The sequence below is a fragment of the Drosophila novamexicana genome, unplaced genomic scaffold (genome assembly GCF_003285875.2).
Source record: "Drosophila novamexicana strain 15010-1031.04,08,12 unplaced genomic scaffold, DnovRS2.1 tig00000870-arrow-arrow-pilon, whole genome shotgun sequence".
Taxonomy (NCBI): Eukaryota; Metazoa; Arthropoda; class Insecta; order Diptera; family Drosophilidae; genus Drosophila; species Drosophila novamexicana.
In genome coordinates, this window is record NW_020824830.1 from 1,795,165 (window position 1) to 1,821,420 (window position 26,256).

The following is a 26,256-nucleotide window of genomic DNA, read 5'->3' on the forward strand; positions in this document are numbered from 1 at the left end:
AAGTGAAATCGAAATCCTCGTCTATTACAGCTAATTGGACAGTATAAAGTGGAAGAACTAGTAAGTGAAATATAAATTTCTAGTAAATTAAGAAGTGTCAAAATAGTTTGCGAAGGGATGTGCATTATTTCATAACTTCAGCTTCTTGAAATTACAAATCCCGGATAATATGCGCTTATAAATGACGCATAAGCAACTGTATGGAATGGCTGCCAACGTTGCCATGGTTGTGACTGCAGGACGCTTTAAGGGTTGACTTGGCGAGACGAATGCATTAATATGATAACTTGAAAGGGGGAAGCTGAGGAAGCTTAGCCATTCGGCTCAGAAGAGAATTGCATTACTAATAATTACCTGCGTCAGGTACTGTACACGGGCTGTCGTGCTTGTAATTAAATTTGACATAATTGCTGAAAGTAAATACCTAAACTGAAATGCAATATAGACAACCAGACAATATTGAGTTACATGCTGTCTGACCGAATTGTCATACTAGAATTACAACCACATAAAATATATATTGGCGATTGTCGAAGCGTAGGACATTTCGTCGATGATCAATTTCAGGGAAACTAATTAAAAGTAGTCAAACGCTGATTAAAATTATTTTAATTATGACACTCAGATTTCGTACAAGTGCAACACATCGACAACTCTGGCACAGTTACTAAGCCTGCAACTGCAGCAGCACGAAGAGGACATCAAGAACACTGTGGATCGCGCTATCAAAGAGATGACGGTGACAAAAGTTTTGGACGATATAAAGGCCACCTGGACACAATTGGAATTCGAGTTGGAGCTGCATCAGACGCGTCCAACTGTGCGACTGCTCAAAGTATCGGAGGAGCTGATTGAAACGCTTGACGACAATCAAATGCAGCTACAAAATATCTCAACATCAAAACATATCGAATATCTGCTGGATAAGCTGAGCTATTGGCAGCGTGTGCTGAGTGGCATTGATACGCTTATTGTCAATTGGTTTGAGGTGCAGCGTAAATGGATTTATCTCGAGTGCATTTTCATCGGCTCAACAGACATACGTTCCCAGCTGCCACAAGACGCGGCAAACTTTGAGCGCATTGATGAGGACTTCACCAATTTGCTAGCACGGGTTACCAGTGTGCGCGTTGTCATGGAGGTGGTGCTGCAGCATGAGGATGTGCTCAAGCAGTTGCTGGAACTGCAGCAGCGCCTGTCCGTTTGCGAGAAGGCACTGAACGACTACCTGGAGACAAAGCGGTTGGCCTTTCCGCGCTTCTATTTCATCTCGTCCGCGGATCTCTTGGACATACTCTCTAATGGCAATAATCCCCAGGTCATTGATCGCCATCTCATTAAGCTGTTCGACTCCATATTGCGCTTGCAATACGAAACCAATACCGCGCATGCCCTGGGCATGCACTCCAAGGAGAACGATGAGTATGTGGCCTTTGTGGTCAGCCAGGATCGAGAACAAACAGCCTACATCGACTGCTGTGGTCGCGTTGAGCTTTGGCTGCGCGCCGTCATCCAACAGATGCGCAGCACGCTCCATGAGCTCTTTCGTCGCGCTCTCGTGGCTTTCGGTGAAAAGTCCCGTGATCTATGGCTCTATGATTGGCCAGCACAGGTCGCGCTCTGCTGCAGTCAGATTAGCTGGACGGCGGATGTGAATCGCTCATTCGCAAGCATGGAAGAGGGCTATGAGGGAGCCATGAAGGAGCTGCACAAGCGCCAGATAGCGCAGCTGAACGCTTTGATCAATCTGCTGTTGGGCGAACTGTCCTCAGGCGATCGACAGAAAATCATGACCATCTGCACCATTGACGTCCATTCGCGTGACGTGATTGGCAAAATCATTGCCACCAAGGTAGACAACTCTCTGGCCTTTCAGTGGCAGAGCCAACTGAGGCATCGCTGGGACGATGAACAGTCGGGCAGCTCCAGTGGCTGCGCCACGGCAACAATCAGCGCAGGCAGCGCCGATGAGGATTGCTTTGCCAATATCTGCGATGCCGAGTTCCGCTATGCCTATGAGTACTTGGGCAATACTTCAAGGCTGGTAATCACACCACTAACCGATCGATGCTACATCACCCTGACCCAGGTGAGTTAACAACAACTGTTTAAAAGTACTTAGAACGTAGACTGTTTAAATCGCTCCTAGAAGCTTATACAAAATATAATATGTCGGTCCAGCTTCCATTCGGAACTGATTATTTTATTATATGAAAACCACAAGAATGTTTGCTCGCAAATTTGACTCTAGCTTTCCAGTGCATTTCGCTCATATATAATCTTCGTTTGATTAGGAATCATCCGTGATTACAAAGTGTTCAAAATATAAAAAAAAAATTGTTGACAATGGAAATGAGATTAAGTACTTATTTTGAATTTGTAATCTAGGCATTCTTTAAATCAAAGGTTCTTGTAACAATAACAAAGCGTTTTCAGCTATACTTTTTGAGCATAATAATTATATAATTTTGAGTACAAAACTCATAAAATTTTTATATATTCAAGATAACTGACTATCTTAATTTTAAGGCCAACCACACTGTTAACCCTGCTGCAAGAGTCAAAATCCGTTGAGTTTTTCCGTCACCTATTTCCAGCAACCAAATATTTCGAATTATTTATGAATTCCAGGAAGATGTAACCAAAAATATAAAAGCCATGCTCACCACATGACAGTCAAGAATGCCCTTTTTGAAGCTATTAATACGCTGAGAGCAGACATTTTCGCGGTCGGGAGACAATTCCCAGAACCGTATAGAATAATCCCATTCCCATACAACTGCATTGCGTTAAGTAATACTTTCAAGCAATTTAATAAATTCGTCTGGAATTATCTCGAAAATATAAATTTCTTCAGTCAATCACTAGAATCAATGTTTGAATAAACAAGAAGTCATGCCCACGCAATTTTAATAAAATAACAATTATGTGAAACTCACAGACTTGAGTGTGCGAGAATATATGCAAATTTTAGTGAATTGGTTTAGTAAACGGAAATATAATACAATACATGTTATTTATTTATGCATGTAATTTAAGCACTTTTTTTGGTTTTATTAATTAAAAACTTCCCATAAAGCCTGTTGCAGCTTTGGTTAGAGTAACGACAGTTAAATACCCTTGACACACACACACACATGGCAAATATGTGTTATTATATCTTTGCTCTAAGGAACACAAAAGGTTCTTATGGGTGCTATAGACTAGATTTAAGTTCCATGCCCTAGTCATTTTCCGGCAGGCATTAAATACCATTTTCTAGAGTATAAAATCTGAGCGAATTGACCGAGCGAATGATGACACTCTTTTAATTATCTTGAATCAGCTTTAACTTCATATATGTTTGAATTTAAATACTTTCGCCAGCCGCACTCATAAATTTGTAGAACATGTTACTACAATATTAAGAGATATTTTCCGTTATTACATTTTTTGTATCTCACCAAAAAAATATGGCAAAAGGGTCTGACAGCAGAACCTTGACAGTTCAACCTTACACCCAAGGGCAATTTACATTATTATGGAATTTTTTTCATTTACTTTTAAAAGCTTTCAAGCAAATTAAACCAGCTTCAAGCTGATGTGATAGTTTAATAATAAGAAGTTACTTAGTGGTAGATTTTGGTATCTAATTAAGAATTTACTCAAATGCACAAATAATAGCATTTAACTGTTAAAAGTTGCTTGCAATCTAATTGACCTACTACCCATTTGTTCATACTAACACGTTTATATGAAGGCGACTTCTAATTAGTAAGTCCTTGAAATTAATTGGCCTTTATTAAAACAACTATTTATAGACTTCCAACGAAGCAAATGGTTTTTCTTTATCTGCTTGTCTGGCAGAAATATTTGTATAATAAAGTAGAAATAGAATCAGTTTTGCTAATGTCCTTTAATGTACGCTAACATAAAGACTATTTCTGAATGTCTATAAAGTAGAAACAGTCTAATTATACCTGTACAGGTGCTTCATATACAACGACAGAATCGATTGTATTACTTGAAATTATAGAAAAAATTTTCGTAGATATGTGAGTTAAATAAGCAAGCACACGTACATAGGTATATCATGTTGAAGGAAAGTAAGTAGAATTCCAATTAGTAATTGTTGCTTGGCCCGAGAATAATTTGTTTCCATTTTGTGTTGATTTTATGCCAATTTGGCCTGTATTTAAATTAAACAACTCGTTAGTGGAAAATAAATGCCGTTTACAATTTGCATACCTTTGCATAAACATGCACACGCACACGCACACATATACACTCCGTCAGTCGCTGCATCTGGTGATGGGAGGCGCGCCTGCTGGACCGGCGGGCACCGGCAAAACGGAAACAACGAAGGACTTGGGACGCGCGTTGGGTGTAATGGTTTATGTCTTCAACTGTTCGGAGCAAATGGACTACAAATCTTGCGGCAACATTTACAAAGGTCTGGCCCAGACCGGTGCATGGGGCTGCTTTGACGAGTTCAATCGCATCTGCGTGGAGGTGCTCTCCGTGGTGGCCGTTCAGGTGAAGACCATACAGGAGGCGATAAAGGTGCGACCGCAATGTCGGCGAGACGTGAAGCGTTCGCAAATTGATTTTACCTTCCACTTCTTTGCAATGCTGCACATTGATTACATTTCTCTTCTCGGTGCCGTGGTTGCTGCCTCTGGACGACGATGGGTGTACCTACTACCCATGGTTCGGATTGTTGCTGTTGGTTTGTCGTGCTGCTGCTGTTGCTGCTTCTGGTTGGTGCTGCTGCTGTTTACAGATGCATAAAACCCAATTTATCTTTATGGGCGAGCGCATCTCGCTGGAGCCGTCGGTTGGCATTTTTATCACCATGAATCCGGGCTACGCCGGTCGAACCGAACTGCCGGAAAACCTGAAAACATTGTTTCGCCCATGCGCCATGATTGTGCCGGACTTTGCTTTGATTTGTGAGATTATGTTAATGGCCGAGGGCTTCCAGGATGCACGTCTGCTGGCACGCAAATTTATCACACTGTACACGCTGTGCAAGGAGCTGCTGTCCAAGCAGGATCACTACGACTGGGGCCTGCGTGCCATCAAATCGGTGCTGGTTGTTGCCGGCACATTAAAACGCGATGACCACAGCCGTCCAGAGGATCAGGTGTTAATGCGTGCTCTGCGTGATTTCAACATACCCAAGATAGTAACCGAGGATGTGCCCATATTTATGGGCCTGATAGGAGACCTCTTTCCCGCCCTCGATGTGCCGCGCAAGCGTGTCTTCGAGTTTGAGAAGACCATCAGACGTGCGGTTAACGAAATTAAGCTGCAGCCCGAGGAGGGCTTTCTCATGAAGGTGGTGCAGCTGCAGGAGCTGCTGGATGTCCGCCACTCGGTTTTCATTGTGGGCGATGCAGGAACGGGCAAAACGAAGATTTGGCAAACTCTGCGCGAAACGTATCGCATACAGAAGCTGAAACCAGTCTGTCATGTTCTGAATCCCAAAGCGCTGTCCAACGATGAGTTGTTCGGCATTGTAAATCCAACGACGCGAGAGTGGAAGGACGGCCTCTTTTCGTCCATAATGCGAGAGCAAGCCAATATGCCGCCGGGCAATCCCAAGTGGATTGTTCTCGATGGAGACATCGATCCCATGTGGATTGAGAGTCTCAACACTCTGATGGACGATAATAAGATCTTAACGCTGGCCAGCAACGAGCGCATTTCTTTAAAGCGTGAGATGCGTCTGCTCTTCGAGGTGGGCCATCTTAGGGCGGCCACACCCGCCACGGTATCCAGGGCGGGCATCTTGTACATAAACCCACAGGATCTGGGCTGGTCGCCGTAAGTCTTATGCGAGCCAATTTTCTGCTACTTTCTATTAATATTTCACGCTTGGATATTAGCTTCGTCTCCTCCTGGTTGGAAACGCGTGTCAACATGATCGAGCGGGGCATACTCACCACGCTCTTTGAGAAGTATTTTCCCAGTCTGATGCAACGACAGCACAATTTCCGTCGCATCACGCCCATCGCCAACATGGCCATGATACAAATGACGTGTCACCTGCTCGAATGTCTGTTGGACAGCGACCAAGTCGAGGATGAGACGGCACGCAGCACCGGTAAGCATCTCGGCATCAATTCGCACAGCCTACACCATGGCGAACTCTCACATGAGTCCGCTGAGCTGGCCTTAGAGACGATCTTTGTGTATGTTACCATGTGGAGCTTCGGTTCGGCCCTGTATCAGGACTCAATTATAGACTGGCATCGCGAGTTTCACAAGTGGTGGACGAGCGAGTTCAAGGACGTGAAACTGCCCAGTCAGGGCACCGTATTTGACTATCAGCTTAATGTGCAAACATTGAAATTCCAACGCTGGTCTGAGCTGGCCGCTCAGGAGCAACTCGACTGTCAAATCGATGCAGAGCAGCCGCTGCAGGTGCGTGCTTGACCTAGTTGGAAGTGAACTAATCATCCGAACAAAGCCTTTGGTTACACACAGAACGTGCTCATTTCAACTGCAGAGACCACACGTCTCGGCTACTTCCTCAAGCTGCTTATCGACCGCAATCTCGCCTGCATGCTGGTCGGCAGCTCTGGCTGCGGCAAGGGTGCCATCTTCCGTGAGCTCTTCAGCAAATATGCCAGCGCACAGGAGCTGCTTGAAATTGCAGTGACAGCTGTCAGCGGCAGCCAGCAACAGACGGTAGTAAATGGTGGTGCCGCTGGTGGCGGCGGTGGTGGTGCCGGTGGTGGTGTCGGTGGCGGTGGTGGTGGAGTTGGCAACGTCAGCGTGCGTCGGAAATCATCCAGCTCAACACCGTTGCTAACCACTGTGCAGGCGACACACTTCAACTTCTATACGACATCAGAGATATTTCAGAAAATGCTCGACCGACCATTGGAGAAAAAATCTGGCCGCTGCTTTGCGCCCAGCGGACCGAAGCGACGTCTCATCTACTTTGTGAATGACCTGAACATGCCCGAAGTAGATTCCTATGGCACAGTGCAACCGCACACCATCATGCGCCAGTTTATGGACTATAAGCAATGGTGAGTGGCAATTCACCAGGATTAATGCACCATTGTTACATTTACATTTAGGTACGATCGTCAGAAGCTTCAGCTGAAGGACATTCGTCATTGTCAATTCGCGGCTTGCATGAATCCAACCGCCGGCTCGTTCACCATCGATCCGCGCCTGCAACGTCACTTTTGTGTGTTCTCAGTGGCACCACCCAGCGAGGATACTCTCCACTATATATACAGTACGATCTTGAACAACCACCTGGAACAGCCGGCGCAGGGCTTCAGCAAGGAGATCCGTTCCATTGGCAATCTCCTGGTGCAGGTGGGAATCGCTCTGCATCGTCGCGTCGAATATGCCTTCCTGCCGACGGCCATTAAGTTTCACTACATATTCAATTTGCGTGACCTGACCAACATCTACCAGGGCGTGATGAACAGTGTCGGTGCTCCAGTCTCAGCGGGCGGAGCTGCCAGCAGCTACAGCGGCACAGTTTGCAGCAAACCAGCCGAGCTGATGAGACTCTATGTACATGAGGCATATCGAGTGTACCACGACCGACTGGTCGATCAGTATGACATTAAATCGTTTAAGTCCTCCATACGGGATATATTCAAAAAGGATTTCGAAGACTTTGACGAGGACTTTGTCTTTGCCGAGCCATTGATATACAGCCATTTCGCGCAATCTCTGGTAGACCAGAAGTACATGCCACTCAAGAGCTGGGATTCACTCTACCAACTGCTGCTGGAGGCGCAGGCCAGCTATAACGATATTGTGGGATACATGAATCTGGTATTGTTCGAGGATGCCATGATACACATATGTCGGTAAATAAAACAATTCACTTTAAGAGCACATTATGATAATGATGATGTATCCATTGGATTCAAATTAAGCACAAAAGAATCTCATTTCCAGTTTTATATTATTTCTACGTCTCATTCGCAGGATTAATCGTATCCTGGAGAGTCCACGTGGAAATGCTTTGCTCATTGGAGTCGGCGGCTCCGGCAAACAGACCCTGGCACGCTTGGCCGCGTTCATTTCTTCACTGAGTGTGTCGCAAATTCAAATCAAACGCGGCTTTGGGCTGCTCGATATGAGAGATGAGATCGCAAGTTTGTACATGAAGGTGGGACTCAAGAATGTGGCTTCTGTGTTTCTCATATCCGATGCTCAGCTGCCCGATGAGTCCATACTGATGCTGATCAATGATATGCTCGCCTCTGGCGAGATACCCGAGCTCTTTAGTGATGATCAACTGGATACAATCATAAATGGCATACGCAATGAGGTGAAGCAGAGCGGCGCACTGGATACTAAAGAGAATTGCTGGCGCTATTTTGTAGAGAAGGTGCGACGTCTTCTCAAAATCGTGCTCTGTTTCTCCCCTGTTGGACAAACGCTACGTATACGTGCCAGAAAATTCCCGGCTATTATTAGCCGCACTGCCATTAACTGGTTTCACGAGTGGCCCAGGAGCGCATTGGAATCGGTATCCCAAAAGTTTCTCACCGAAATCAGTGACATATTAGAGGTTTGTACGATGCGCCCACTTTATTTATATACGGCTGTGTTTTACGCAATATACAATTTACAACTCTTTACTTTGTGAAATGGTGACCGGCGTTCATTTACAGCCCGAACTCATACCGCCCATTGGCTACTTTATGGCCTACGTACATGGTACGGTGAATCAGATATCGAAAATTTATCTACAGAATGAAAAACGCTACAACTACACGACACCAAAAACATTTCTGGAATACATTTTTTTGTACCGCAAGCTTTTGGTTGACAAAAACGGGGAGTTCGCCCAGCGCATTGCCCGGCTACAGAGCGGCATGGCCAAGTTGGCCGAATGCGCGCGTCAAGTGGACACCCTAAAAGTGAGTAGTTAATACAAAAAAAACTTTAAAAAAATTAAACGTTATAATATTTAAGACTAGGTGAGCAAACTCTAAGGAGATATTCAAATCTGAAAACAATTCAGATAGAAAAATAAATGATTTCCTTTTGTTTATGCTGTGAAATTAACCAACGCAATTCTTTAGGCCTTTTAATATGTTTGTAATATTTGAAGGTTCGATCTCTTTTAGCTTAGGCATAAAATACTAGTTATTTTTTACATCTTATAAGTTTTTATTAAATTCTATGCCTTGTGCAACACTAGGTTAGTGACACCAAAGTTTTCTGATTTTGCTGTTATTTTTTTTCAAACTTGTTTGATACTTATATGCATTAAAAAATGTCGAAAAGTGCTGCAAATAAATATGAAATTGTCCCATCGAACCTCAAGGCAAAGTTTTAAAACAGCCAAAAAGCTTAACCAAATGCTTTAAAAGTAAACTAATTCAATTCAATAAATTATGGCTTAAAAGGAAATAATGCAGTAATGAAAACAAGTTGACAAACTCGTTTTATGCTCTCGTACTCTTTTTTTTCGCCCTGGCACTGCATCATGCATACCAACATACATATGTATAAGAAGTGTATGTGACAGTGGACGGCTTCCATTCAGTTGCAGGTCCGATTTTTTTCATTGGCGCTGCGATATTCGAACCGTCGCGTCGCGTCGCGCCTGGCATTCAATTAGTGCGCTTAATTGAATTGTTGTTACAGCAAATCTGCTGCCCATTCGCCGCAGAGTGCAAAGTGCTGGTGGTGGTAGCCAGGTAGAGTAGACCCCAATGACGGTGATGGCAAGAGTGTCGATGATGGCACTCTTTGAATTGCAGAAGCCGTTTCCGGTTACGCAGCGTATACGCAATGCTGGAAATGGCGCCGCGGCAATCGAATTTACTTTGTAGCATACTTTTGAGCGCTAAACAAAAAGTTCTGAAACAGTCGAACAAAAAAAAGGACGCGTAATGCTATTTAAACTAATTGAATTTAATGGAACTCGTTTGTATTGAAGCACAGACGTCAGCCTCAGTTTTCATGTGCGTGTTCAGAACACTCATTACATAATAAGGCGTGGCTGTGTAGAGTGTGTGCACATGTGTTTATGTTGGAGCTGCCACAATTTCTGCGATAAAGTTGCACCGTGTCAATATTGGGCCAGCGTGCCAGAGCTTTAATTAATTTCGTTGGCCAACAAAGTTTTAAAGTTTCAGTTTGAGTTAGAAAGAACTTTTCTTTTATGCGGTACACAGCATCAACTGGCAATACAAGAAGTCCAACTGGCAGCAAAAAATGCGGCTGCCGACAAGCTGATCGTCATTGTAAGTGCCGAGAGCGAGAAGGTGAAGCGTGAACGCTTTACAGCCTCCGAGGAGGAGAAACGTGTACGCATCATAGAGGAGGATGTTTCGATCAAGACCAAGCTCTGCGAGCAGGATTTGCGACAGGCCGAACCAGCTCTGGTTGCTGCCCAGGCAGCGCTCAACACCCTTAACAAAAATAACCTAACCGAGCTAAAGTCCTTTGGATCGCCGCCCAAGGCCGTGGTCAACGTATGCGCTGCTGTGATGGTTCTACTGGCCACGAATGGTAAGATACCGCGCGATCGCAGCTGGAAGACAGCAAAGCTGATGATGGTGCGTGTGGATCAGTTTCTCAACGATTTGCTCAACTATAACAAGGACAACATTCATCCAAACATTATTGAGACGCTGCAGGAATATCTCAAGGTGAGTGCATATGTCTTACGCAGTCTGTCTAGCTCTACTTTTGCGGTCGTTGGAGAAAGAAATAGATAATTTCATAATTGGCAAAACCTAAAAAAAAAATGTATGGTATTGATGACAGCAGACGGCTTATTGACCAAAGAACTTTACTTATCTCCCAAAATCTTACTTATCTCCCAAGCCAAACACTTTCCAACCTCCTGGGAAAGCCCTTTTCTAGTCCTTAAATATTCACACATTCCATTTAAGAGAGTTTAACTTTGGGAAAAGAAGGAAGCACGCCTTCAAATTAATTTTTAAAAAGATTCTTGGATATAAATTTGCATCTTAAACTTTGCCTATCTATGACTCCCACCTTTAACAAGGAGGGGTGGAGTTCGCAAAAAGTATTGGCCGTGCGTTGATTACAAGTGAGGTCCAACAGTTTTAAAAAACACATCTCATTTTTATAGGATCCCGAGTTCAATCCAGACAAAGTCGTCCAAAAGTCGGTGGCAGCTGCAGGCCTTTGCGCCTGGGTCATCAATCTGCATCGGTATCATCAGGTCTTCCTCATTGTTGGCCCCAAGCAGCAAGCCGTGCAGGATGCCCAGCAGGAATTGTTCGAGGCACGTGAACGACTACAGTATCTCAAGTCGAAAATAAACAATTTGGAGGACAAGCTGGCCGAGATCCAGGCTGAGTTTGAGCATGCGGTGGCCGAAAAGCAAAAGTGCCAACGGGAGGCGGACAAGACGTCCTTTACCATCGATCTGGCGCATAGGCTAGTCAACGGACTGGCCAACGAGAATGTCCGCTGGCGAGAGTCGGTGCAAAGGTGAGTAAGAGAGCGGTAGCCTCGCGTTTATGCGCCATCAATTATTAAATTTAATTTACATTTTGTGTGTGTCCGCAATCGCTTTAATTGCTTTTCCGCACCCCTCCAACCATTCGCTCTGGACCTCAGTTGAACGAACTCCACCGGCATTTCGCACACTTGCGGCCCACCGCAGCAACAAAAGCCCGTACATTGTATTTACTTGCGCTCATTTGGCCCACTGCAAGTCGTCACAACCCCACTCCCCACCCCCAACTACCATCACCCGCCTCCAAAGGCCACCAATTGTACAAATTGCACACTGTCGCAGGCAATGAACTGCCCGCCGTTTATTCTGTCGACAGTAAATAAGAGGCGACTCCTCTGAGCTGGGCACTTTCAACACTTACCCCCGGTAATGGGATACACCCCAAAAAGACACTTAAAGCACGGCGTACGTTAAATTGGCCAGAACTCGCTCTGCTACAGACATTAAAATCATTCGATTACTCTTTAAAAGAAAATGGGATTAATATCAACAAATATAGCTTATAGATAAAATATATTAAAAAGAGAATAAACAAAAAAACATAAGAAATGGACTATTACAGTCGAGATACGAAATATTTACTCCTGCTGTAGCCTGATATCGTATAAAGCAATTTTATATGGAATATAAAACAACAACTATATACTTTAGATACTCTATGAGAGAAAGCACAGTTTTGTTCGGAATGCCAAAGATGTATGAACTTTTCAGATATACGACTAATAAACCATATTGTAATTTTATCATTTAAATACTTCACAGTATTTGGCTATGTCCTTCTTTCCCTTCATTGTAAATATCCCATATCCCAATATCCCTCTATGTTAATTCCTATATCTTATAGGTTCATTCGCTTGGTAGAGATCAGAAGATACTGATTGATTCCAGCGCCAAATAAGACGAATTAAAATATTAATTCGCTGCAAAACATATTTTTACCGTTTGCCTAAATTCGATATCAATAACATGAAACTAACTAAAATAGTTTAATAAATATTGTGTGCGAACAATATTTGATCAAATAAAGTCCTTGCACTTTAATTAAATCCCTTATTTATTACTCCAATTATAATAATAGTAAGCCAAGTTTTTTGTTCGCCTTCGGTAAAATCGTATGGCTTATAAATCATATGGGTTTTGATGATTATAGAAATAGGAGAAACTTGAATGATTTTTTAGGGTAAAGCTTTATGTGAAAATGCTTATACATTCGTGTAGTTGTTCGTAGCCCACATACATATATTTATGTGCAATTGTAAAACTTAATCAAATTCACATAAATGTCAACTGCAATATTCGGGCAGTGCACAAAATGTGCTCTCGACACCTTTAGCTGGCCATTGGCAATGACTATTTGCAGATTTGCCATGAAATTCAATTGATTGCGCATGCAAGGCAAAAGAATATCCACAAAGGCCAAGCCTGTCTAGTGAAATATGGTAGCGGGGGCTTTTTTTGCATCTAAATAACTGCAAAATTCACACACGTGCACACATGGGTATTTAATCGGCCGCACAATTCGACAACGTCAGCACCTGACTCGCCAGAGGGCACATTCATGAATACATATGTACATATGTGCAAAGGGTATTGAATTATGAAAAATGTTGTTGCCGCTCGAATCTAACAGGCAGGTGTGTTTCGTACAGCTGTCTGAATGAACTTGTTCCCAAGTGTGTGTGTGTGTGTGTGTGTGTGTGTGTGTGTGCGTGTCTGTGTACTTGTGAGGCTGCTATTCAAACTAGCTGTGATCCATACAGAGTATGCGTACAATGCACTGGCAAAGGAGCAACCGCCTCAGTCAAATACTGGCAGAGGATTCCATGCCCAAATGTCAAAATTGAAAACCTTATTGCTCTGAGCACATTCAAATATTTATGAAAATATAATTTGCGCAGCAACAACAACAACAACAACAGTAAGGGCAGAGCTGTAGTAAAAACTACAAATTGTGCGGTTGCAGCTGTATTTGTGTGTGCGTGTCTGTGTGTGTTTGTGTGTGTGTGTGTGTGTGTGTGCGTGTCTATGTGTCAGTGCGTAAACCGTTATGACTTGCATATAAATTTCTATTTGACTATAGCATTAAATATTCTCCAATGCATGTGCATACATATGCATGTACACACACACACACACACACACAAACGCGCATGTGTCTGTGTATTGGTGTTGGCAATAGTTGTTGCTGGCATTGCAAAGCTGCTTTTGAAATATATTTTCTGTTTTGAATGAGAATGCTCTTATGGCACTTGACAGGTATTTTATCAAATTCTGAATGGAATATTTCCTTAAAAACAATTATTTTAATTTCACAATTCGCACATATAGTACACAAATGCAGGTCGACACACAGTTGCAGTTATATATATATATATATATATATATAAATGACTACCAAGGACTATTAGAAACTCACATTTGAACCATTATGTTTGTATAAGAACTAAACATAAATCATTTAAACTTTAGGGCAATAATCTTATGCAAAATGTTACGATTACTTGTACAACATAGAATGAGCGCATTAAGTACGATGCCCTACTTGCAGTCGGGCCACTCTTTCCCTGCATCAATTATGGTGCAGTTTAAGTATTTTAATAATAGCTGGCATGCAGCAATTTCTAATAGGAATTTGTAGGGCCACTTGTACACGAGAACACGAATCAATTTTTAAGGACAGCGCAGAAATTGATAGGGATGCAGATGATGATGCTCCTAATGCCGATATTGTTCTTGTTCTCTTGTTCTGCTTAAGTCGCTAAAGTTACATCCAAGTCATGGCAAGGACTTACGAGGGTTGATTAAAAAGTCTTTAACATGTATATTACTTTATTGGCACAAAAAATAGTTTAGCCGTTTTATAGTCTGTTAAACTTTGCTTAAGCTCCAACTTCTTATGTTTATTTACAATTAATATTTGTTTTAAATAATGAAATAAAATGAAAATGAAATAATAAATGAAGTATTTAGGTCACTGGAAAACGCATTAAATTTTCAGCAAATATTTCTTTTTATTTGACTTTTAAAAGGTAAACACGAAAATATTTATTTCCCACCTTTTTTTATGCTGTAATCCCTGAGGGAAAACGAGTTTATTCGTGTTATGCTGTATCCAATATCTAGGTAACTTTTCGAACCTATCATAGTCTATCAATGGGTAGACTTATTGATCCGCCCTCGCATTAAACCCTCTTCAATGTTATTATTTTTCCAATTTCCCGTCTATTCAAATGCAATGGATGCTCGACGAGCAGCCTTCAGTTTCCTGCTGCACTTGTAATTTATACTTGAAGCACAATTTAAAGTCGCTAAGGGATGGATTAATGCCCCACCGTTTAGCAGGTCAACTTTCACGTTATTCGTATTCTACTATTCCATTCAAAAGTTTACAGGCAAAGATTGGCACCCTACCCGGAGATATACTGTTAATTTCCTCGTTCCTGTCGTACGTGGGCTGCTTTACGCGCCGCTATCGCGAGGAGCTGCAGCACAAGATGTGGCTGCCGAGCTTTTGCAAAATGGACGTAAGTGCTTGCTGGTGTCTAAGTGCTTGGCTTAACTGTGCTCACTTTGTCTGTGCCACGACAGCCCCAGATACCGTACACTCAGGGAGTCGACCCGCTGGCGCTGCTCTCGGACGATGCACAAATTGCCACCTGGAATAACGAGGGTCTGCCCATGGACGGCATGTCCACAGAGAATGCAACAATACTGCAGCACTCAACGCGCTGGCCTCTGATGATTGATCCACAGCTGTGAGTACCATAATTTTGGGATTAAAAGTAATGTAGCACAGAGAGCGAAAGTTGCGAGTCGCAGACGACCGACTTTTAGATGCCCTATAGTCTGGTTCGCAATATTGTAATATTTCCTTTTATAATAAGTTTTTATAGGTATGCATAGAAAAAAGAAACATAAATCTAGACTTTAGGCCAGGATGCCATTGTTATTTATGGGCTATATAACTAAAAAGCTTTGTTTGTCTCAAAGATATGTCTATGTAGACGTATGTAGATGCCCGTTTCCAACATTATTTCTATACAAAAAACATTCTCATAACCGGACGCTCCAATAACTGGAAGTGTCCCCATCCTTTCTTTAAAAAGAATATTTTTCATAAGCTGTCAGAAGCAAATTCGCAAGCAAGAATTCAAAAAAAAACTGTTGTTAGCCCTTTACCAATACCAAGCCATATTTATGTAGATGTCAATGAAATTGTTGGGGCTTTGATGCAAATGTACATATAAAAATAACATAATAACATGTTGACATAAATGGATGGCAATGAAATTAAAGGCTATTTGAAGGAGTTAGTTGCTTACTAGAATAAGAAAAACAAAAGAAATCTATTAATGTGATACTGATTTAAACATAAAAACATGGGCTATATAAGCTCAGCAGTGGCATTTAATGAGTAGCTAATAATTACAATCCAGTCAGGGCATTAAGTGGATCAAGAGCCGCTTTGGAGCCGCTCTGGTGGTGTTGCGTCTCACGCAGCGCGGCTTTCTAGAGGCACTGGAGAAGTCCATCTCACGTGGCGACACGGTGCTCATTGAGCAAATCGAAGAGACCATGGACACCGTGCTGGAGCCGCTGCTGAGTCGCGCGCTGATCAAAAAGGGCCGTTATCTGCGAATTGGCGAAAAGGAAATGGAGTTCAATCCGAATTTCCGTCTCATACTGCACACCAAGCTGGCCAATCCGCACTACAAGCCGGAAATGCAGGCGCAGACGACGCTAATTAACTTCACGGTGACACCGGACGGCCTCGAGGAGCAGCTGCTGGCGGAAGTGGTGAAAATTGAGCGGCCGGACTTGGAGCAAATGAAAACCGATGTCACCATCCAGCAGAACATGTTCAAAATCTCGCTAAAGGCACTCGAGGATGAACTGCTGGCCAGACTGGCCTCGGCCAGCGAGAATGTGCTCGATGATCATGCGCTGGTCCTCAATTTGGAGAACACCAAGCGCACTGTCGATGAAATTGAATCCAAGGTACGGGAGGCTCACCTAACCACGTTGCAAATTGACGAAACGAGAAACATATATCGTGCCGCGGCCAAGCGGGCTGCGATTTTATACTTTGTACTCACGGATCTCAATCGCATCAATCCCATATACAAGTTCTCCTTGAAGTCCTTTATGAATGTCTTTCGCCAGGCCATTGCCGTGGCGCCCGACTCAAAGAGCTACGAGAAGCGCGTGCTCCATTTGGTGGACTCGATAACCCTGCAAACCTATCGCTATACCCTGCGCGGTCTCTTTGAGGCGGACAAGCTGACATTCACCTCGCACCTGACGCTGCGCATCATGATTGCCGCCGAGCAGGTGGCCAAGGATGAGACCGATTTTCTGCTGCGCTATCCGCACGATCCCAACACGCTGTCCCCATTGGACTTTGTGGGGCGCAGCGCCTGGGGCGGCATCAAGTCGCTGGCGCTCGTAGAGCATTTTTATGGCATCGACAAGGACATGGAGAACTACACGAAACGCTGGCGCAAGTTCATGGCCAGCGATGCGCCTGAGCGGGAGCAGTTCCCAGGCGAATGGAAGCATCGCTCTCCACTGCAGAAGCTTTGCATTGTGAGAGCTCTGCGGCCCGATCGCATGACCTATGCCATGGCTCAATTTGTGGAGCAGACAATGGGTCGCGCCTATGCCGAAGTGCAGACCCCGCCCTTTGTGGCTATCTTCAAGGAGCTAAACGCGGCCACGCCCGCCTTCTTTATACTCTCACCTGGCGTGGACCCCATACGCGATGTGGAGCGACATGGGCAGCAACAAGGTTTCCATGCGGATGCCGGAACTCTGATCAATATCTCACTGGGGCAGGGACAGGAGCTGCTGGCCGAAGAAGCCATCGAGCAGGCCTTGGCCTCGGGCCAGCAGTGGGTCATACTCCAAAATATTCATCTGGTGGTGAATTGGTTGCCCACGCTGGAAAAGCTTATCGAGCGTATAGTGCTGCAGTCGGAGTCTCAAGGTGATTCCGATTTCCGTCTGTTTATTAGCGCCGAGCCTGCTCCTGATCCGCAGTACCATGTCATACCACAGGGCATTTTGGAGTCCTCACTGAAGGTGGTTAATGAACCGCCCGCGGGCATGGCCGCCAATCTGCACAAGGCCTGGGATAATTTCTCGCAGGATACGCTGGAAACGTGCACTCAAGAAGCCGAGTTTAAGTCCATACTCTTTGCCCTCTGCTACTTTCATGCAGTGGCCGGCGAGCGCCGCAAGTTTGGACCTCAGGGCTGGAACAAGGTGTATCCGTTTAACATTGGCGACCTGACCATCTCGGCCAGCGTGCTGCACAACTATCTGGAGGGCAGCAATCGCATACCGTGGGAGGATCTGCGCTATCTCTTTGGCGAAATTATGTACGGTGGCCACATAACCGATGACTGGGACAGACGGCTGTGCCAGACGTTTTTGGAGGAGCTGCTGCAGCAGGATCTCATCGATGGTGACTTCGAGCTATGCCCCGGCTTTCCAGCACCGCCCAATCTAGAATTTGAGGGCTATCATGACTACATCACTGAGATGCTGCCCGAAGAGTCGCCTCTGCTCTATGGACTGCATCCGAATGCTGAAATCGGGTTCCTTACAAGCGCCTCGGAGCAGCTGTTGCGCACCATTTTTGAGCTGCAGCCGCGCGAATCGGAGCTGAGCACACACTGCGGTGCACCGCGCGAAGAGCTGGTCAAAATCATGATTGACGATTTCCTCGACAAGCTGCAGGACGAGTTCAATCTACAGGCGCTGCTCAATCGCGTGGAGCGCAAGACGCCCTTTGTGGTCGTTGCGCTGCAGGAATGCGAGCGTATGAATGCGCTTATTCGCGAGATCAAACGCTCCCTGCGCGAACTTATGCTCGGCCTGAAGGGCGAGCTGACCATCACACAGGAAATGGAGCGTCTGGACTATGCCATTTTCTATGATCATGTGCCGACGGCCTGGGCCCAGCTGGCGTACCCCAGCATGCTGGGCCTGCAGGGCTGGTTCGCTGATCTGCTGCATCGCATCAAGGAGCTGGCCGGTTGGCTAAATGACTTCAAGCTGCCCTGCGCCATCTGGCTGGGTGGCCTGTTCAATCCGCAAAGCTTTCTCACGGCCATCATGCAGGAGAGCGCCCGAAAGCATGATCTACCCTTGGATCGCATGCTGATCAGCTGTGACGTGACCAAAAAGCAAAAGGATGATGTCACGTAACTAGATCGGTTGAACCCAACCGTTCATATTTATCCACACTCTCCTGCTTTTAGCTTGCCACCTGTTGAAGGCGCTTATGTGCACGAGCTTTATCTGGACGGCGCCAGCTGGGACTGTCAGCTAAACTCCATTGTGGCGCTGCATCCCAAGGAGCTGCTCTGCGCCATGCCAGTGATCTATATCAAGTCCATTGTGCAGGAGAAACAGGAGCTACAGCGCGTCTATGAGTGTCCACTGTACAAGACCAGGTGGGTGACAATTGAACTGCTCCCAGCTAGATTTACCCCTGCCATTTACTTGTTACTTGAGCTCTCTTACACTTGCAGGTCGCGTGGCAACACCTACGTCTGGACCCTCAATCTGAAAACACGCGACCGCCCAGCCAAGTGGATATTGGCAGGAGTCGCTCTTTTGTTGCAGCCCTAAAGCATAATTAATACCCAGCACGCAACGGAGCAATTCATTGTTCGCCTCGTCATCATTGCAAGCGTCGATTTCTACTGAAGAAATTCATCAATACACTCTTTTAACGCCTTCGTGGAATCCCACACATCGCAACTGACGTAATTTTTGCGTTATTACGCTTCAAGATTTATAAGTAAGCATTATACAGGTTAAACGTAAAGCTAACCCGGCATACCCTATAAAGTGTGGCCCGTTTTCAAGTGGGTCTTTTAAATTACAATATTTTTCCATTAAGTATGTATAAATATATTTAAAAACAAGTAAGAGCTTCTAGTCGGGAGCTCCCGACTAGGGGATACCCTGAACCCTCTTCTTCCAACATCAAATGCATATATATATTCTATTTTAAAAGCTATATGTCAAGTTTGGTGACTCTCGCTCTTATTATTTACAGGATATCGACATCGATTGTTATCGATTGCTTGGAAACGGAGTAAGTTATCGATTATCGGAAACAAACTCGATCTGCGCGGGAACTAGGAGCACCTACATTTAAAATTTCAAGTCTCTAGCTCTTATAGGTGATGAGATCCATGCGTTCATACATACGGACGGACGGACGGACGGACAGACAGACGGACATGGCTAGATCGATTCGGCTATTGGCGCTGATCAAGAATATACATATATACTTTATGGGGTCGGAGATGCTTCCTTCTGCCTGTTACATACATTTGGCTTTCGCACAAATACAATATACCCTTATACCCATTTTGAATGGGTTCAGGGTATAAAAAGCGTGCTAGCTGTTATCAGTTGGAAACGTATGCAAAGTTCAGGCAGCTTGGCCAATTTGTTTGATTTATTGAAAAGGCAGGAAGTCTAACAAAATATTCATTCTACCAAATACTCAGCATGCTCGTAATAATTGGAATTACACAAAATCTGAAATAAGAGAAAATGCCTAGCTCTGCTTAAAGAAAAGTACGTAAAAATAAATTCGTAAAAATAAATTTCAACCTTTTGTAGTTTGTTTATTGTTTTCTTAACAAACCAAAAGTCTCGCATTGCTTGAGATAAACAACACGAGCTTATTTCGCTAATCAGCTAACTTCATGCCTAGATTATAACACACCATATTATCAGAGTCAATGAGTCTTTCACGTAGGCCACGTGAGCCCGGGCCACAGCCAGCTGCTGCCCGCGTGTGCGATCCGTATATAATTATCATATAGTATGCACGCAATCGGCCGACTTATTCCGCCTCCCACTTGCCGATCACGTGCGGAGATTTGTTTGCCGGCGTTCAATCAATGAAAGTCTCAGAAATTTCAAGTACATGCCGAGACCTTTGCGCTGATAAGTCAGTTTTGTATGCGTCAAAGCTGGTCGGGGGGGAAAAGTACTGACAAAAAAAAGAGGGGCCCGACGCTTTAATTTTCAAGCGTGATCTCAGTTGAATTAATTAGTCGCCCGGTTACATTTTATAAATATGACGCGCTGGACTCAAATGGTTTGCGTCTGCTGTTTAATTACGCAACTCAAAGTTGAATTTACAAATTGAAATCGCACGCTGCCAACGACCTTTGCGCTCACTTTTCTTCGGCACAGCTCGTTGCCAAGCGGCGATTTCTTATACCCTGTATCCGATATTGGATAAAATAGATCACGTCTGGATTATCAACTGCAATAGCAATGATATATAGAATATATGATGATATTCAACAGCTCGAACAGCTCGCCTACACACGATAGGTATTTTCCACTCTGCATACCCTCGAATCAACAAGTTGTTCCGACATTTTGCGCAGTTCGCCTTGGGCATATCTTCGGTCCACATACTCGCAAAACTCTGGATTTGAACCCGGAACTTATATATTTTATTTGCAATGAACCGAACTTTAAACCGGGTTCGTTGTACAAAGAGCAAAAAAATAAAAAAAATAATCCGAATCAATTAAAATATAGCATAATAAATTTATAATAAATGGAATAAACCGAAGATCTATTGAAATTCGAACCCTGAGACGAGGCGCTGATTCGAACAAAGAATCGAACCACCGTAAATATTTGTTGGGTGCGCAGCACATGAGATTCTACTTTATACAGGGTATCACGGCGTCGAATACGCTTAATAATACGCTGCTTTTTCACCAATGTCTGTGCCTATTATGTCAGCATGCAAACTCTCGCTTTGGCGTATTCCCCGAACACGGGAACATAGCGTGACACAGTCCCAGCGAACGTATGACCAATCCGTCCGCTCGACCGACACGCCGATCGTTCGTGGGGAGTGGGGAGGGGGGAGGGGGCGGACGTACGCAACGAGCGAACGTAGGCATTTTGTTAGTTTTGTAGATAAAAGTAAGTCGTTTTGGCCCCCGACGAGACGATGATTGCAGCGCGTCGATCGGCCCCATCAGACAGACATTATTACAAATGCAAACCGGCCTCGCGTCGCCCCGCTCAACGCTTGTCGCTCATACGAAAAGTATTTAAATGGGAAATAATTCGGTATGAATAGTCAGAATCGCACTAATTGTGAAGCGGCAAACGTCTCACTCGGCACAAGCATTCAAATAGAAAGCAATATATTTTCCGAGGCAACAAATCCTATTTAGAGGTAAGCACAGAGACTTTCTAAATTTAATGCACGCGAAAATGTGGCACCCAGGCAGTGAAATATTTTTACATTTCAATATTAAAATTATTTTCTACTAATGTAAACTTCGATTTTTAATCTTAGAAAAAACTTAATATATATATATATAATATGGCCACTGCACACTTACCCATACAAAAGTACAAATACCATGAGCACAATGGCGAGCCCGGCTGCCAGGGTCTGGAGGAAGTGAATCGCATGTTCCGCAATTTCTGGGATCCCACGGCTTACTGGATGTGCGATAAGCAGGGCACGCGCGCCCGCCTGCAACGCTGCCCGAAATCCCAACTGTATTCCGAGGAGCTCGGACGTTGTGTGCACTACACGGACTGGAGCTGGACGGAACCCAAGGAACCTCCAAGTCGGCCAAAGTGCTAGACACCGTTCAGAGCTCAGCAGCCCGCACACACTCTCACTACTCACTATTTATGCTTAATTTAATAATATACATATACATAATTAATATTTAAGTCGTTTTTAGAAAACACTTTACTCTTTAAGTGAAAAAATACAGAAAAGATCAGTACAAAAAGAAAAGTATTTTCATATTAGAATTAAGTGTCTATTAATTGCTTAACAATTTCGGGTATTCTTTAAATAGTGAGCGTACTTGTTGTCGTCAAGTAATGTGAATTTAACTGGAATGCAAATGTTTTTAACAATTGGGAATGTTTCGTAATTGAAAACGATTGATTATAGCAAAACTCAATTATATGCAGGTTGTGCGACATATAAATAGCTGCATTAAACAAACAGATTTTTCAGTTAACGCTTGCAGCTAGTTAAAATTTAACTAACTAGTTTCAAACTAAATTATTAACTGGCCTTGGCCTGAGTGTTTGGGCATGAGACTTTCGATTTTTTTTTCGGCGATTTGCGAGAAAGGCAAGAGAACTAACTGCCGCAAAAAGGAGAACTCAAGACAGTGCAGCCGCTCTTAGAGCTCCACGTGGGCGCCCTGCTTATTGATCACCTTAAGCTTTTCCGTTTGCGGTAGCTTGGTGTCCCCGGGAATCTCTTCCTTAATAGGCGCCGGCTGCTTTGGCACTTTGCGCTTTGTGTTTGTTGTTTCCGGCTTTGCAGTGGTGGTTGTTGTTGTTGTTGTTTTTGTTGTGGTGGTTGGTTTCTTTGTTGCCGGCTTGGGCGTCGTTGTTGTTGTAGTTGTTGTTGTTGTTGTGGTTGGCTTAGCCGCGGTGGTCTTTGGCTTGGCAGTTGTCGTAGTTGTTGTAGTTGTCGTCGTTGGTTTCTTGGTAGTGGTAGTCTGTGGCTTCTGTGTGGTGGTCGTAGTCGTGGTGGTGGTGCTGGGTTTTGGTGCTGCCTTGGGCTTGGCAGTGGTTGCAGGTGGCGGTGCACCAACGGAGGCCTCCAGACCCTCACCCTCGACGCGCACATTGCGCACTTTAACGGTGGGCTGCTTGGCCGCCTTTGGAGACTTGACGCGTGCCAAATATTGATTGAAGGGCGAGCCTAGATACAAGTAATCTTGGAATTCCAGCACATGTGAAACGCCCACAACGGACTTATCGAAGCCATGCAGCGAGCCGACAATATTGCCATTCCAGTCCACGCGAACCACAGTGGTGCGCTTGGGCGCCAGCAGCATGGCCATCTCACCATGTCCCACAAAGTGAACAAAGCGCTGCGAGAATTTGTTGGGATACACGCTATTAATGTAGCGGAAAGGCAGCTCAAAGAGCGCTAGCATACGGGCCAGGAACAGACGTATGCTGGGGAAGCGTGAGAAGAGCGAGAAGCTGTTGGGATGCTCGCTATCGGCACTAGACACTATAGGCACCCATATACCCTCGGCGTCGGGCGTCAAATTATCGGGCAAGCCGGGCAAGCCCTCTACAAAGACCTCGCTCTCGCCAGCCTTGGCGCCCTTCAAGTGATACTTTGTCAGACGCATAGCGCCCGTCTCGGCGACCACGATGAAGTCTTCGTTTGGGCTCAACGCAACGCCGTTGGCAAAGAACAGCTCGTCCAGCAGAACCACGCTCACATTCTTGGCCCGATTGTATTTGAATAGACTACAAAAAAGAGAAAACATTTGATAGAGAGCCGTTAGGTCAGAAACCGGTTTCGACGGCAGCCATCCGTTGAAATAGTCAAATGAACTCACCGTCCAGACGGATTAGCGAACGAGGCAAAGACCAAATCTTGTATGGTAAAGTCTGAAGAGGAGTCGGTCCAGTAGATCTCGCCCTCTTTGCTGACGGCCACAGAATTGAAAGTCTTGGCACGGCGGTTAATGCTCTTGCCAGGCAACTCTTGAGCCGGCGACACCAATAGTTTCTTTTGGTTCGTGGTCAGGTCAACTTGCCACAGTCCATAGTAGGCGTCGGCAACGATCAGATTATTTCCCTGTGTGTCGAATGCCATGCCCAGCGGACGACCACACTGCGCCTCCTCATAGACTTCCGCTGCAAGAAGCTATAGTTTTTAAGAAGTTCTGCCAATGCAAGGCATAAGACTTACCGCAGGGCTGGCCGAACTTGGCCACATGCGTGACGTGGTTCGAGGTTAACTTGATGACCTCACCGCCATGTAGGCCAGTGTAGATCTCATTGTTGCGCGCAATCAGGCACTCTGGGCCGTAGACGCGGTTCTCCAGCAAACGCTCGGCGCCCTCCAGGTGAAAGTTGGACTCAAGGGCGCCCTTAAGTTCTTTGGGCGGGGCAACGCTATATAGAATTGGTTATTGGAAGCAATTCAATCGTTGCATTTAACTTACGTGAAATCTTTATAGGGGAAAGTGGTGCGTGGGGGCAGACCCGGCAGCAAAATGATAATTAGAAAGAAAATCATGAAATTCATGATCCTCACACGCAACGCCTTCAGCAGACCCATGGCTACGTACGTATGTGTTGGACCCGCCCTTTCCACTAATTAAACAATATAATCTATAGTAAATGGCAGCACGGGCCAAGAAAAACTAAAAGCGACACGACGGCAAAGTTCAACACGAAAATCTAAAAGTCATCGCACCGGTGCAGTAAACCAGGGCTGCAAAACAAACAAATATCTAAACCGGGTATCAGATATGCGCGATGTATGCTGCTATGCAGTCACCGTCGCTTAACAAACTCTTAAGCACATCAAATGCCAAACAACTTGTAAATTTGCATTTCTTACAAACTAAAATCATTTAAATCTAACATCAATTCAGCTCAAAACATAAATTGAGGCCACTTGTCACTACTTGCAGTATATTTGCTATACGCTCCGTCAGAAATACCAAAATAATGCCTATCGACCGGCCGCCACACTGTGAACTAGTTCTAATTGCGGAACCAGCCAACTGAAATGCTCTTGTTTTTGTGACAACGCAGTTGATAATGAGTGACAACCAGATCAGCAAAGAGGAGGCCTACAATATGGAGCAAGATCAAGAACAGGGCGGCAAACACTATTCCCGCTGCAGCAGCGCAGGCAGCACCCACACACCCAACTCGTCGGCACACAATTCTGGTAAATTGCTCGCGGTTGCAAATTTGTTTGTTTGTTTTCGCGTTCGCAGCGTGACGAACAGCTGATAATGCTGGCATTGAGTTTCCCTTGCCATTGTTATTGTTGCTGTCGCTGTTGCTGTTGCTGTTCCTGGTATCCATTATCAGCGAGCAGCGTTTTATTACACCACCCGACCTGTCTCTGTCTGTTTACCCCCGAACAGATGATGACGACGATAGCGGCGATGCGCGACACTCTGGCGCCATAAACGCGAGCTCGACGCTGAGCTACAAGGAGCGCAGGCGCTCGGCGCACACGCAGGCAGAGCAGAAGCGTCGGGATGCGATCAAGAAGGGCTACGACAGTCTGCAGGAGCTGGTGCCGCGCTGTCAGCCGAACGACTCGTCCGGTTACAAACTGAGCAAAGCGCTGATACTGCAAAAGTCTATCGAGTACATTGGCTATCTGAATCAGCAGAAAATCAGGCAGGAGGACGAGAGTGCGGCACTGCAGAAAGAGGTGACGGCGCTGCGTATCATACAGAACGGCTACGAGACTATGCTGCAACATCAGCAGGCCAATCCGGGGCCCGAGGAGGCGCGCCTCACAGACGAGGCCAAATTTCAAGTGGTCAGCACTCCCCAGAATCGACATATGTTGTATTGATGCCAATTGACTCTCGTTTCACAGTTTCAGGCAATACTGGACGAAATGTTTGAGACATTCCAGAACATACCCATGGACAACTTCAAGCAGCTGACCGCCGGCGTCATACCGTGGCTGGAGGAGCATTGCAAGCCGCACATTTTGCGCAACATTCTCAGCCGTACGCTGCAGCAAATGGCCCAGGAGACGCAGGAGAAACAGCAGCAACAGCAGCAGGCCATGGAGCAGGAAACGGGCGAGGGCTTCAGTTGAAAGCCATTTTGTTAAGATTTCTGAATCCTGTTTTTGTTTTTCTCTCTTTCTTTTGGTAAAATGCTTTCAATTAGTAAATGCGTCATTTAGTTGTAAAAGCGAGCGTTACGAGAATTCTAGACTAACATTGACT

General features: G+C 44.9%; 4 protein-coding genes across 4 annotated transcripts in view; 3 read left to right on the plus strand and 1 right to left on the minus strand.

Moving 5' to 3' along the window:
- The window catches only part of LOC115764843 (dynein heavy chain 9, axonemal), a 30,676-nt gene extending 11,565 nt beyond the window's left edge, over positions 1-19,111 (plus strand). The window contains exons 16-31 of the mRNA XM_030708091.1: positions 626-2,089; positions 4,276-4,542; positions 4,763-5,808; positions 5,871-6,408; positions 6,472-6,688; positions 6,749-7,022; positions 7,074-7,826; positions 7,948-8,536; positions 8,640-8,888; positions 10,155-10,631; positions 11,081-11,445; positions 14,859-14,997; positions 15,062-15,228; positions 15,910-18,681; positions 18,739-18,933; positions 19,012-19,111. Of these exons, the coding sequence (XP_030563951.1) occupies positions 626-2,089; positions 4,276-4,542; positions 4,763-5,808; positions 5,871-6,408; positions 6,472-6,688; positions 6,749-7,022; positions 7,074-7,826; positions 7,948-8,536; positions 8,640-8,888; positions 10,155-10,631; positions 11,081-11,445; positions 14,859-14,997; positions 15,062-15,228; positions 15,910-18,681; positions 18,739-18,933; positions 19,012-19,111 (9,612 nt within the window). The remainder of the gene's footprint in view (positions 1-625; positions 2,090-4,275; positions 4,543-4,762; positions 5,809-5,870; positions 6,409-6,471; positions 6,689-6,748; positions 7,023-7,073; positions 7,827-7,947; positions 8,537-8,639; positions 8,889-10,154; positions 10,632-11,080; positions 11,446-14,858; positions 14,998-15,061; positions 15,229-15,909; positions 18,682-18,738; positions 18,934-19,011) is intronic.
- A 2,503-nt stretch (positions 19,112-21,614) lies between these two features.
- On the plus strand, positions 21,615-22,149 carry LOC115764814. Its single transcript, XM_030708061.1, has 2 exons — positions 21,615-21,713; positions 21,837-22,149. The coding sequence occupies exon 2, from the start codon at positions 21,864-21,866 to the stop codon at positions 22,131-22,133; it is 270 nt and encodes an 89-aa protein (XP_030563921.1). The 5' UTR covers positions 21,615-21,713; positions 21,837-21,863; the 3' UTR covers positions 22,134-22,149.
- A 520-nt stretch (positions 22,150-22,669) lies between these two features.
- Positions 22,670-24,859, minus strand: LOC115764812 (adipocyte plasma membrane-associated protein). Its single transcript, XM_030708058.1, has 4 exons — positions 24,490-24,859; positions 24,234-24,439; positions 23,878-24,178; positions 22,670-23,785 (listed from the first exon to the last, which is right to left on the minus strand). Exons 1-4 carry the CDS (start codon positions 24,603-24,605, stop codon positions 22,693-22,695), a joined length of 1,716 nt encoding a protein of 571 aa, XP_030563918.1. The 5' UTR covers positions 24,606-24,859; the 3' UTR covers positions 22,670-22,692.
- Positions 24,860-25,054: 195 nt separating this feature from the next.
- LOC115764813 (max-like protein X) lies at positions 25,055-26,218 on the plus strand. Its single transcript, XM_030708059.1, has 3 exons — positions 25,055-25,226; positions 25,429-25,835; positions 25,896-26,218. The coding sequence occupies exons 1-3, from the start codon at positions 25,094-25,096 to the stop codon at positions 26,121-26,123; spliced, it is 768 nt and encodes a 255-aa protein (XP_030563919.1). The 5' UTR covers positions 25,055-25,093; the 3' UTR covers positions 26,124-26,218.
- The last annotated feature ends 38 nt before the right edge of the window (positions 26,219-26,256 follow it).

Coding starts and splice junctions, on each gene's coding strand:
- LOC115764814 (XM_030708061.1), top strand. CDS start 21,864: ATGGCCACTGCACACTTACCCATACAAAAGTACAAATACCATGAGCAC.
- LOC115764813 (XM_030708059.1), top strand. CDS start 25,094: ATGAGTGACAACCAGATCAGCAAAGAGGAGGCCTACAATATGGAGCAA. Junction 25,227..25,428: donor CTCGTCGGCACACAATTCTG/GTAAATTGCTCG, acceptor ACCCCCGAACAG/ATGATGACGACGATAGCGGC. Junction 25,836..25,895: donor ACGAGGCCAAATTTCAAGTG/GTCAGCACTCCC, acceptor CTCGTTTCACAG/TTTCAGGCAATACTGGACGA.
- LOC115764812 (XM_030708058.1), bottom strand. CDS start 24,605: ATGGGTCTGCTGAAGGCGTTGCGTGTGAGGATCATGAATTTCATGATT. Junction 24,440..24,489: donor TTCCCCTATAAAGATTTCAC/GTAAGTTAAATG, acceptor AATTCTATATAG/CGTTGCCCCGCCCAAAGAAC. Junction 23,786..23,877: donor TTCGCTAATCCGTCTGGACG/GTGAGTTCATTT, acceptor TCTTTTTTGTAG/TCTATTCAAATACAATCGGG.